This window comes from Triturus cristatus, chromosome 5_2 (genome assembly GCF_964204655.1).
Source record: "Triturus cristatus chromosome 5_2, aTriCri1.1, whole genome shotgun sequence".
NCBI lineage: Eukaryota > Metazoa > Chordata > Amphibia > Caudata > Salamandridae > Triturus > Triturus cristatus.
In genome coordinates this window covers 67,816,777-67,830,500 of record NC_140588.1, presented here as the reverse complement: position 1 = coordinate 67,830,500, position 13,724 = coordinate 67,816,777, and the positions used below count along the sequence as shown (strand labels likewise).

Here is a 13,724-nt window from a genome sequence, read left to right as displayed (position 1 = left end):
CTCTTCCGCCCAACCACCCAATCAGCTCTGCTGTGCAGCAGTTGAAACTCCCTCCAGCACTAGACCGCGTAGCTTAAAGCGGAAGTGCAAATTAAAATGCGTGATAGCGACACAGTGCCTACAGTACAAGTGCTGGCATAAAGTACTTCAACAACAGTTAAAAACATTTAAAATGCGGTAACAGTTGCAAATACAGAGCGCACACACAAGGACCACCTGAGAGTCTTTAACGCGCCTCTCAATCTGTCCGCTGCGCGTCGGCTCCAGCGTCCTAATAAGGCAGTCCTCTTCCGCCCAACCACCCAATCAGCTCTGCTGTGCAGCAGCTGAAACTCCCTCCAGCACTAGACCGCGTAGCTTAAAGCGGAAGTGCAAATTAAAATGCGTGATAGCGACACAGTGCCTACAGTACAAGTGCTGGCATAAAGTACTTCAACAACAGTTAAAAACATTTAAAATGCGGTAACAGTTGCAAATACAGAGCGCACACACAAGGACCACCTGAGAGTCTTTAACGCGCCTCTCAATCTGTCCACTGCGCGACGGCTCCAGCGTCCTAATAAGGCAGTCCTCTTCCGCCCAACCACCCAATCAGCTCTGCTGTGCAGCAGCTGAAACTCCCTCCAGCACTAGACCGCGTAGCTTAAAGCGGAAGTGCAAATTAAAATGCGTGATAGCGACACAGTGCCTACAGTACAAGTGCTGGCATAAAGTACTTCAACAACAGTTAAAAACATTTAAAATGCGGTAACAGTTGCAAATACAGAGCGCACACACAAGGACCACCTGAGAGTCTTTAACGCGCCTCTCAATCTGTCCGCTGCGCGTCGGCTCCAGCGTCCTAATAAGGCAGTCCTCTTCCGCCCAACCACCCAATCAGCTCTGCTGTGCAGCAGCTGAAACTCCCTCCAGCACTAGACCGCGTAGCTTAAAGCGGAAGTGCAAATTAAAATGCGTGATAGCGACACAGTGCCTACAGTACAAGTGCTGGCATAAAGTACTTCAACAACAGTTAAAAACATTTAAAATGCGGTAACAGTTGCAAATACAGAGCGCACACACAAGGACCACCTGAGAGTCTTTAACGCGCCTCTCAATCTGTCCGCTGCGCGTCGGCTCCAGCGTCCTAATAAGGCAGTCCTCTTCCGCCCAACCACCCAATCAGCTCTGCTGTGCAGCAGCTGAAACTCCCTCCAGCACTAGACCGCGTAGCTTAAAGCGGAAGTGCAAATTAAAATGCGTGATAGCGACACAGTGCCTACAGTACAAGTGCTGGCATAAAGTACTTCAACAACAGTTAAAAACATTTAAAATGCGGTAACAGTTGCAAATACAGAGCGCACACACAAGGACCACCTGAGAGTCTTTAACGCGCCTCTATATATATATCCAAAACGAAGCCTGGTTTATCTGTGTCAGGAGACTCTGAGAGCGTCTGTAGCTGCAGGACATGAAGGGACCAAGTTAGGTTTTTTTTAAAGTGGAAAGACCAATAATGCATCCTTCCAACACACAGGCACAGAACCAAACTCAAGAGAAAGGTTAAATAGGGAGTTGATTTGTGGATTCAAGGACTGGGAAGGCCTTTTGAGAATTTGTGGCAGGCAGAGGTCCAATGGTGAGCCAGAATACAATTTTAGGACAGATACTCTGAATCATTTGCTCTCTAGAGCTTTGCACTTCTGTGTTTCAGCTTTAAGTGTGGCAGAAACCAAGGTGCAGAAATAGAAGACCTTATATTTTTAATCACTCTCACAAGTATTAAATCATCAAGAATGGTCTTGAGGTCAGAATTAAAGGAGGATACAGTCAAATCAATGTCTGCAAGTTGGTTGACAACTATTTGTGAACTGGCCATTTTTAGGGAGGAGTCAGCAATGGACTATAGAGGGCAAAAGAAAGACGGCTTCATCTTTTTTGAGGCCTAAATGGAGGGTAACTCTATACTAAAAGGAACTAAGAAGTGGTCAGTCCAAACTAGGGGGACCATGGGACCAACTTCTAAAGCAGAGATGTTAAAAAAAATACCATTGAGCATGCGCCATGTGTTCTGAGTAGGACCTTTGACTCTCTGCACCAGGTTAAGGTCAGACAGAGTTTCAATAAACTGTTCTGCAGCTTTGAAGCTATGAGCATCTAGATGTAGATTACAGTCACCCAATACCACAAAATTCTCATGATATAGACAGGGCATGATTGCCATGGCCAGAAATTTGCTAAACCTAGTAACCGGGTTAGGAGTATGGGGCAATGGTTAGCCTACTGCAGTCACTGGCTTACTCCACTCTGAATTATGCCATTCGTCTCTTTCACAAGGAGCACCCATTTGTACAGAAAGTAGTTTCATCAATTGCCAGTGTCAATGTGTGGTTTGAGCAAAAATATTTTTACTTGTAGCCACTTCTTTTTTAGGCCTCAGCTGTAGACGGTGTGCATGCGATGTCTCGAACCCGAACATGCTGTATCTGCTTTGTGGACCTCAGCCTACCCTTAGGCTTCCCATTTGCTGCCACCATCTTCGCTCCATTTTGCGTTCTCCCCATTTGTGAAGGGCATGCATAAGTCATGCCTCGTCTGGTGTTTAGCCCTCCCCAAGCGCACCGGTCAACTACTATTAAATATACGCAGTAGGCATTGGCATCATCGTTTTGGGACTACTTTTTTGGGGGGGGGAATGGGTGACCGGTCCTGCCATATGTTAGGACAGTTGAGTCTCTCTTACGAGACAGTCGTCCTGGATATCGACTTGTGACATAGCGTGAACAGTCAATGTCTTTTCCAATAAGACATGCTCCACATGCAAAACTCTCCAAATGAGCGTGGTCCCGTGTGCTTTGGTCACAGTACCTCTTCTCTGAAGAGGAGCCGTGCACGCTACTTGGCGGAGTGCCTTGAACTCTCCCTCATCTGTCAAGGTGATCGGGGGTCTATTTATTTAAAGTTGCCTGTTGACTGTACTTCACCAAAGCCGCCATGTTTCAGTCCTGTGCTTTGAAGCCATTCACTTCAAAGTAGACGTTATAGTAGTCAATGTTTAAACATATTTGTTGGAATATAAAGGCGCTTTTCATAACTGAAGTGACACCAATGCGCAGCGCTTTATGCAGGCAACAATTTTTACGGGGCAGTTAAACTTAAGTAGTGTCAATACTAAACTGCTTCTTGCAAAGCCATAATTAAACACTCACGTTCCCGAGACCGATTGCTTATGCCAATGCTAGTTTTTCTTGGCGAGGACAGCTCCCTCAGCAATGCAAAACAAGCACTGACAAAGCTAAAAAGGATGGCAGCAAACTCCAGACCTACTAGCTTTGCCAATTTTAGTATTGAATTTTAATCAAAAAGCCCGTTATAGAGAAGAATTTTTAGGGGATTTTCATGGAACAGGACTCCACATTTAATGCCTATGTTATAGTGCTGAGCCAGTCTCTCTCCATCACTGCGTTATTTAGTTTCACGTGGGCTTTGTGACCTACACAAGAGAGTTAATGGTTTGTGAAACTTTCACTTCCTTCCACCGGTGCCTTTTGTTTTTTCATACCATCCAATTAACTTTTTTCCACCCTTTCTTCCTGAGGCTCTGCTGACAATTCAGTCTGCTCCACACCGGGCTCGGAAAGAGGTCACTGTTTCTAATTCCTCGACCCTTCTTACGAAGTTTTAAAGTCTTTAGATATCTACAACTTTTTTTTCACCAAAATACTCCAGCCCCAAAAACTTTCAAGCCGCTAAATATTTCTCTGCATTTGAAGCCATGCGGTTTTGGGCGCTTCTCCTTGTGGTTCCGAGCCTTTTCCTTTCTCATGTGAACGGCATCCCGAGCTGCAGAGACTATCTGAAACGTGAGTTACTTCTTTTTCATTCTTAATCGAAATAGTTAGTGTCTGAGTTGCAGAACAGGCTCCATGTTCTGGGCAGAACGTTTGCAGTAACCGAGTTTCGTGCGCGTCGCTTGTCGTTTATCTCTGCTTTGTGAAGAAAACATAATTTGCAACTGATAATATAATCTTTTGTCTTAATTAAAAACTCATAATCCCATTGATAATGTTCTTGGGGCTATGTTCCCTCTGTATTGTTTTTTTTCATTGTGGAATTTACCTTTTCCACTGCACATACCAGTGGATGGTATATGTTGGCATTGCTGCGCTTTTACTCTTTGCGTGAAATATTCACTCCGTGCAGTTAACAGACCCAGGAGACTCAGTAGATGGGAAGTTTATAGGAACGCCTGCAGGGCAGGGCTGCTGTCCGCCGCTTCCGGTTCGCCCTCTGGATTGTTTTTACAGGGGGCGTTGGAGCATCCCTTTTGAATCCGACAGAATTTTTTGTTAAAATGCTACAGGTGAGTCTTTTTTACCCTTGTAGCACACCCTTCTTTCCCCCGTTCTACTGGAAAATACGCTAAGATTCTAAATCAACATTTGCGTAAGCCAAGAGGAACAGCTTGTGCCATAAATGTTTATTCAATATTTTTTTGTATTTATCGTTATAAGTATGTAGTTACACATCCAATCATGCGTTGTTCTGTTGGATAAAAAGTCAGGACTGGCTTAAGGTGTCACATTTGGCACGGTAACTGCACCAAACAATTGCTTTTTATATTTTTGCGCTTTAACGCCTTGTACGGGGTAGTACTAGTAAGCGCTATCTCAGTGCATTTACAGTACAAAGGAACATCACACCTAATTCAAATCATTGCAGCCTCTGCGAGGCATTGGTTGTGGAATAATTTCGTCAAGACGCCAGATATCTCTCATGATGGGGCTCTTCCTCAGTAAGGCCCCTGCCCGGCAGAGAACAGGTACTCAGAAATAGAGGAAATCGCAAGGTGTGAAATGTGGCATCTACATAATCCTAAGGGTCCCCCAGTTCAACCTATACTAAAAGGCCTCGCCAACAGTATTGCTGCTGTTACAGTGCGCCATGTCGGAGACTGTGGAGCTGGTGAACTGCACTTGTACCCTCCGCGGTGGGTGTTTTTCTTCGGCTGCGTGGATCGGGGTTCTCGTAGAGCACCTCCCTCCCTGTTCAGATGACCCTCTTTGAAAACCGGGACATGAGCTCCATTTCTTGAAATCTGCCAGGACAGCTGGTGAAAAACAGGGACCGTCCTGGCAAATCCGGGACGTCTGGTCACCCTAGGCTAGGTCCAAATTGTTTGGAGGGGGGTGTTGCTGTTTGTCAGCATGGGGCTGGAGTTAGATGGAAGGGCAAGGTAGGCAAATGATAAGAGTACTTAAAACATCGACCCTCACATTATAATAACAAGTACTGAAAATGCAGTAGGTCTCACATTTGTTTGAGTTAGAGCTATTGGCATTGTAAATGACAATGTTTTTTCCCCTATGTGTTATGGAGTGTAAGTATGTGGTGTATGGTGGTATTATGTGGGTTGTATTGTATTAGTTGTGGCATTATGTGGTGTGGATTTGTGTGGAGTGTCTTTTTGTAGTGGAATTATGTGGTAGGGTGTACTGTGGAAATATGTGGATAGTAATTATGTGGTAATGAGTGTAGTGGAATTATGTGGAGTGGGTTGTGTGTTATAGAGTGCAATTATGTGGAATGATACTTTCTTTTGTGGTGCAATGTTTTTTAAAGGACACTCACAAAAACAAATCTGAAGCTGGGGGTGGGCTGTAAGCCCCATGAGTGAACACAGCATGTCGAGAGACACGTAGGCGCTGGCTAGGCTCGACCTAAAAATTAAGGTTTGGGCCTGGCAAGTAGGTTAACTTGCCAGGTTGAAATGGCTGTTTAGAACTGCACATACAGTGTCTCCATTGGCAGACCTGAGACATGTTTGAAGGGATACTGTGGGTGGCACAATCAGTGCTGCAGACACTGGTAGCATTTATTTTACAGGCCCTGGGCACATGTAATGCACTTTACTAGGGACTCATAAGTGAATTAAATCTGCCAATTGGGTAAACACCAATGTTACCATGTTTTAAGTAAAAACCACATGCACTTTAGCACTCATTAGCAGTGGTAAAGTGTTTAGATTCCTAAAGGCAACAAAAACAAATTCAGAAAAAAGGGGAGGTGGAAGGCAAAAAGTTTGAAGGAGACCCTGCAGAAATGGCCATTTCCAATGTAATCCCTGACACTTTAGGAGGCATTTGACCTAGTTGCTGTGAAAAGCACAGGAATTTCAATGGTGAAGGACTGAGAAGTGCTTCAAATCCAAGTCAATGATGTGCAGAAAAACAGGTCTGGCCAGCAGTATGGCAACTGGTGCTTTATTTGTCCTACTCTCACATAATGGGTAGGCTTACATAATGAGACTTGCTTGTTTGCCATGATTTTTAGACACATTCTGAGGTAGCTCCTAAGAAGGAAAACCCAATCTAGAAGCAGTCAGTCATCACAAATCTAAAATCTGATCCAAATACAAGACTGCTCCCATGGTGACCCACGTATTAAACAACAACCACTCTAAGAGGGACATGTGATCCAGAGAAGAAGAGATGGTAACCTTGAAAATCACATTACAGACAAAGGAAGACAAAAATACGTTTCTGTGACTAATGCAAGTACTTACAGAGCTTACAAATGTTCACAGTTGCAAATCCAATAACTGGTGATGTTTTTTCATTGGTCAAGATTTGAAGACATGATAACAGTTTATGTAGCAAATTTATGGAACCTTTCCACAACATTCATACATTAAAAATGAAACAGATGAGAGCAAGGGAAAGCAACGTGAATTCATTCAAGGGCACACAAGTAGACCAAATGAATTACTCTGAAACTTCCCTAAACCCACAAGTACGCCATTTCTCAGCGGCTGCGGCCACCTCAAAACTACATCTAAAATAGCCACGAACTCTCGAAATATGCATTTATTATAAAGAAAAGCAGTGATTTTGTGACTCCAACTTATAGATAGAGAGGTTGTCAACCATGCAATGTCAAACAACCCTGTCCTTCGAAATTAAGGTTAATAATGTTCATCAGTGCTTCATTTTAACAGAGCTAGGTCAAAAATGGGTCTCACTGCATAGGGTGAACAGGCAGGACGCACACGTGACAACGTGAGGATGCAAACAATGTGAACATCCAGAAAAGGGAGGAGGGGCTAAAGGGGCTGATGGCAGAGGAAGGTGTTGGAATAGCGAATAAGATGGTAGAGAGTGATGAAAGTTGATACAGGGTATGGGTGCAAGGTCACAGAGGGAATTACGGCTGCTTAGGTTGAATGACAGGTTGAAAGATGGACCAGGCAGGGTAGAGCAAGGCCATATGGTCAAAAAGGGTGGCACAAGTAAGAAATGGACATAAAGTGAAAATGAAGGGTGGCACAAGTAAGAGACGGGGATATAGTGGGAATGAAGGCTGGCAAAAACACTGTGGGGTGAAGGTACTACGAGGAGGGTGGTAAAGAGAGAACATAAATGGCACAGACTGGTAGGAGGGTGGTGGTACAGGAGTGAGGGTGGCTGTGTGAGGTAATTGAAATGGGCAAGGAAGGTTGTATAGACCAGCAGTAGGGTGCTGCAGTAAGCTGGCCATGTACAGGAAGTGAGGCAGGATGGTGAACAGTAGAGAGAGATAATAGATGCAGAGGGACACAGAAGCAGGGTGATATGGGAAAGGAGAGCTGTATAGACAAAAGTGAGGATGGTACAAGGAGCAGGACGGTAGAGGTGTTAGTTAGATAGAAGGACACAAAGCAATGAGGTTTGTGGGGATCGGACAAGTAGGAGGGGGCAGTGATCTAGGAAGAAAAGAATAGGGGAAGGTGGTGCAGATCAGAGTGCCAGGAAGGGAGAAAAGTGGGACAGGCCAGATGGAGGGTTAGGGACAAAGTAGGGTGGTGCGAGGTGGTGGGTAGGAAGATCCTGCAGACAGGAGAGTGATCTACTTGTAACAGTGGTGTTAAGAAATGGCACAAAGGTCAGGGCGGCATTAAGAGCACAGGTAAACCCAGCAACAGAGGGCTATTACGATATCAGGGCTACAGTATTTAAAGGGAAGGGGTGGCACAAGCAGTAGAAGCGGTGCAACTAGGACTAATGGGGGCCCTTGCATATAAATGCAAGTGGATAATGAAGAGCCACTGGGTGGGTAGAGGGGGTTGGAGGCACACGTGGATGGTAAGAGTACAGACAGTGGGGCAGAGAAGGAGACTGGCCGTGCAGAAAGGTGAGGTACAGACAGCAGGATGCTAATATACAGGTAGTATGGAGGACAGAGTAAGAAGAGGGGTGTCAGTCAGCAGAGATGCACATAATAAAAAGGAGGACTGGACTGCCAGCTGGGCAAATGAGGAGAGGATGCCATCATTCTCAGGGTGAGGGAGCTAGACAGCGGGTCAGCCAGAGATGGACTGTGAGAAGGGCACAAAGGGTACAGTGAGCATAGGAACATAGTAAAAAGACAGGTGAGAGGCACAGGGTACCCTCAGAGACCCAATTACTCACCAAGTAGGCGACGCCGCCCTCCCCGCTGCGGGTCTCCATCTGGGATGGAGAAGTGCATGTCCCCCATCTCGCGTGCCCCACTGCTCTCCAGGCATGGCAAACGCCGTCTCCCGCCTGCCTCTCCCACATCTTTCCCTCTCCTGGAATGCGCTGCGGCACCCTGGTGCAAACAACTTTTTACCGCTAACTTTCGGTCGCCATCTTAAATCGGGAAAGGGAGCCTCATGGCAGAGGTGGCGCGATCTCAGTGCAGGCAAGTTTTGGACATTAGCTGCACTAAAGATAGCGTTCACAGCGAAGAAGTGGGGGTTTATTGCTATAAAACAAAAAATCAATGGTGCTGACATGCATGGAGCTTTCTGTCTGTACGTGAGGACCATTGATAATTTTCGCTGCTCTTGCTTGCCATGTCTTATGTAATGCAGTGTCTTATGTAATGAACCCAGGAAAAAAATGAAAATGTTGAGTTGGGCCAGCCACGCACAACAAAACGCGTGGCCGCGATTAAAAAAAACGAGTTGGGCAGAAGACGGGGAAAAAACAAGCAAAAATTGGTTCAAAAGCAACTATTTAAAAAAAGTTCTTTAAAATGACAACATCAAGGGGTACCCCCCCTTAAAGTGGATGGCAAAACAAAGAGCAACAGGTTGAAAGCAAAAGCAAATAAAAAGTTCTCCCAAACAAGAGATACAGAAGTTACACATGAGTACACTGTACTTTACCAGGGCTCCTGAGCCTTGAAAGGAAATGAGGTATCGGATGTGGGAATGAGACAGGAGGCTGCAAAGAAAAGCGATGCTGGAGTGAACCAATGGTAAGCAGGTGGTGGGAATAGAGTGGTTTCATTAATTACAGCAGGTCTTGCAAGCAGCGGATGCGTGCTGCCAGGCTCAACCTAAAAATGGTAGGAAACACTAAACAAAATCTCTGGAGCCAAAGGAGAGGCATTGACGTTTTCAGGACCTTTATGCTGGAAGTTCTTTTTGCCTTTCTGAAGATTGGCGCCCTGGGCCCAGCTCATCCATACCAAAAGCCAGCCCTGCTTGTGGCTCCGGTTATGGCAGTTGCGTTAAGCCACTTTTGACCCTCAAGAGCCTAGATAGGGCCCTGAATTGATTGCCTGACCATAAGGGTGATCAGATTTTCAGAACAAAAAAAAACGGGAAAGCCATTTACATTGAAATAGAACTATATGTTAGCACTAGTCAGTGAAATGCCACATTTTAGTCCTATTTCTACATAAATGTCTGTCCTTATATGTATGTGTGTGTGTATATATATATATATATTACATACTCGACCCACCTGGTTTTTTTCCACCAATCAGAGAACGTTGTCAGCAATATCATGGCGGATGGATGACTTGACCAAGTTTGCATACCGGCATTTGATAAAGGCATACTCCCGCTGAAACGCGTCATGCCAACACTGCAAATAAACGCCTTTCCTGGCCCCCTCAATGTGTCCCTCTGATTCCTTCCAAATGAAGAGATCGTGTGTTGTTATATTTTGCGCATTTGCCCCTGACGCGCTAGAAGTGACCCTCCCAACGAAGTGTCCGGAGTTTGCAAGGGCAACATCGGTGAGAAGCATCCAAGGGATTGGAATCACTTTGTGACCGCCGCACTCTGTGAAAGCATAGCATCGCTGCAGATGCAGTCCGTGACTTCACGGAGAGACAAGGACATTGAATCGTTGTCCCAGACGCATGCTGGAATCGGATCAATGCGGCTTGGGTGTCGAGGGGCCAGGGAGGGAAAGTTGTTGCTGTGGCAATTTTGGACACTCACCGTTCAGCATGGTATCTCGTTCCTGCTAACTAGGAAATCCAACATTCACTTTGAAATGCTGTGGGTTTGATGCCAAACACTAACCTAGCAGACCAGAACTGCTGCCTGCTGGGAATTGTAGTCTACCGACGTGGGCTGCAATATGGATCGAATTACATACTCGACCTACCTGTTTTTTTCCACCAATCAGAGAACGTTGTCAGCAATATCATGGCGGATGGATGACTTGACCAAGTTTGCATACCGGCATTTGATAAAGGCATACTCCCGCCGAAACACGTCATGCCAACACTGCAAATAAACGCCTTTCCTGGCCCCCTCAATGTGTCCCTCTGATTCCTTCCAAATGAAGAGATCGTGTGTTGTTATATTTTGCGCGTTTGCCCCTGACGCGCTAGAGGTGACCCTCCCAACGAAGTGTCCGGAGTTTGCAAGGGCAACATCGGTGAGAAGCATCCAAGGGATTGGAATCACTCTGTGACCGCCGCACTCTGTGAAAGCATAGCATCGCTGCAGATGCAGTCCGTGACTTCACGGAGAGACAAGGACATTGAATCGTTGTCCCAGACGCATGCTGGAATCGGATCAATGCGGCTTGGGTGTCGAGGGGCCAGGGAGGGAAAGTTGTTGCTGTGGCAATTTTGGACACTCACCGTTCAGCATGGTATCTCGTTCCTGCTAACTAGGAAATCCAACATTCACTCTGTAATGCTGTGGGTTTGATGCCAAACACTAACCTAGCAGACCAGAACTGCTGCCTGCTGGGAATTGTAGTCTACAGACGTGGGCTGCAATATGGATTGAATTACATACTCGACCCACCTGGTTTTTTCCACCAATCAGAGAACGTTGTCAGCAATATCATGGCGGATGGATGACTTGACCAAGTTTGCATACCGGCATTTGGTAAAGGCATACTCCCGCCGAAACGCGTCATGCCAACACTGCAAATAAATGCCTTGCCTGGCCCCCTCAATGTGTCCCTCTGATTCCTTCCAAATGAAGAGATCGTGTGTTGTTATATTTTGCGCGTTTGCCCCTGACGCGCTAGAGGTGACCCTCCCAACGAAGTGTCCGGAGTTTGCAAGGGCAACATCGGTGAGAAGCATCCAAGGGATTGGAATCACTCTGTGACCGCCGCACTATGTGAAAGCATAGCATCGCTGCAGATGCAGTCCGTGACTTCATGGAGAGACAAGGACATTGAATCGTTGTCCCAGACGCATGCTGGAATCGGATCAATGCGGCTTGGGTGTCGAGGGGCCAGGGAGGGAAAGTTGTTGCTGTGGCAATTTTGGACACTCACCGTTCAGCATGGTATCTCGTTCCTGCTAACTAGGAAATCCAACATTCACTTTGAAATGCTGTGGGTTTGATGCCAAACACTAACCTAGCAGACCAGAACTGCTGCCTGCTGGGAATTGTAGTCTACCGATGTGGGCTGCAATATGGATTGAATTACATACTCGACCCACCTGGTTTTTTCCACCAATCAGAGAACGTTGTCAGCAATATCATGGCGGATGGATGACTTGACCAAGTTTGCATACCGGCATTTGATAAAGGCATACTCCCGCCGAAACGCGTCATGCCAGCACTGCAAATAAACGCCTTTCCTGGCCCCCTCAATGTGTCCCTCTGATTCCTTCCAAATGAAGAGATCGTGTGTTGTTATATTTTGCGCGTTTGCCCCTGACGCGCTAGAGGTGACCCTCCCAACGAAGTGTCCGGAGTTTGCAAGGGCAACATCGGTGAGAAGCATCCAAGGGATTGGAATCACTCTGTGACCGCCGCACTCTGTGAAAGCATAGCATCGCTGCAGATGCAGTCCGTGACTTCACGGAGAGACAAGGACATTGAATCGTTGTCCCAGTCGCATGCTGGAATCGGATCAATGCGGCTTGGGTGTCGAGGGGCCAGGGAGGGAAAGTTGTTGCTGTGGCAATTTTGGACACTCACCGTTCAGCATGGTATCTCGTTCCTGCTAACTAGGAAATCCAACATTCACTTTGAAATGCTGTGGGTTTGATGCCAAACACTAACCTAGCAGACCAGAACTGCTGCCTGCTGGGAATTGTAGTCTACCGACGTGGGCTGCAATATGGATTGAATTACATACTCGACCCACCTGGTTTTTTCCACCAATCAGAGAACGTTGTCAGCAATATCATGGCGGATGGATGACTTGACCAAGTTTGCATACCGGCATTTGATAAAGGCATACTCCCGCCGAAACGCGTCATGCCAACACTGCAAATAAACGCCTTTCCTGGCCCCCTCAATGTGTCCCTCTGATTCCTTCCAAATGAAGAGATCGTGTGTTGTTATATTTTGCGCGTTTGCCCCTGACGCGCTAGAGGTGACCCTCCCAACGAAGTGTCCGGAGTTTGCAAGGGCAACATCGGTGAGAAGCATCCAAGGGATTGGAATCACTCTGTGACCGCCGCACTCTGTGAAAGCATAGCATCGCTGCAGATGCAGTCCGTGACTTCACGGAGAGACAAGGACATTGAATCGTTGTCCCAGACGCATGCTGGAATCGGATCAATGCGGCTTGGGTGTCGAGGGGCCAGGGAGGGAAAGTTGTTGCTGTGGCAATTTTGGACACTCACCGTTCAGCATGGTATCTCGTTCCTGCTAACTAGGAAATCCAACATTCACTTTGAAATGCTGTGGGTTTGATGCCAAACACTAACCTAGCAGACCAGAACTGCTGCCTGCTGGGAATTGTAGTCTACCGACGTGGGCTGCAATATGGATTGAATTACATACTCGACCCACCTGGTTTTTTCCACCAATCAGAGAACGTTGTCAGCAATATCATGACGGATGGATGACTTGACCAAGTTTGCATACCGGCATTTGATAAAGGCATGCTCCCGCCGAAACGCGTCATGCCAACAATGCAAATAAACGCCTTTCCTGGCCCCCTCAATGTGTCCCTCTGATTCCTTCCAAATGAAGAGATCGTGTGTTGTTATATTTTGCGCGTTTGCCCCTGACGCGCTAGAGGTGACCCTCCCAACGAAGTGTCCGGAGTTTGCAAGGGCAACATCGGTGAGAAGCATCCAAGGGATTGGAATCACTCTGTGACCGCCGCACTCTGTGAAAGCATAGCATCGCTGCAGATGCAGTCCGTGACTTCACGGAGAGACAAGGACATTGAATCGTTGTCCCAGACGCATGCTGGAATCGGATCAATGCGGCTTGGGTGTCGAGGGGCCAGGGAGGGAAAGTTGTTGCTGTGGCAATTTTGGACACTCACCGTTCAGCATGGTATCTCGTTCCTGCTAACTAGGAAATCCAACATTCACTTTGTAATGCTGTGGGTTTGATGCCAAACACTAACCTAGCAGACCAGAACTGCTGCCTGCTGGGAATTGTAGTCTACCGATGTGGGCTGCAATATGGATTGAATTACATACTCGACCCACCTGTTTTTTTCCACCAATCAGAGAACGTTGTCAGCAATATCATGGCGGATGGATGACTTGACCAAGTTTGCATA

General features: G+C 46.6%; 1 protein-coding gene across 1 annotated transcript in view; it reads left to right on the top strand.

The window, feature by feature from the left end:
- The first annotated feature begins 3,637 nt into the window (after positions 1-3,637).
- The window catches only part of LOC146822669 (uncharacterized), a 344,571-nt gene continuing 334,484 nt past the window's right edge, over positions 3,638-13,724 (top strand). Inside the window, exon 1 of the mRNA XM_085606260.1 lies at positions 3,638-3,842. Coding sequence (XP_085462386.1) covers positions 3,755-3,842 — 88 coding nt within the window. The 5' untranslated portion in view covers positions 3,638-3,754. The remainder of the gene's footprint in view (positions 3,843-13,724) is intronic.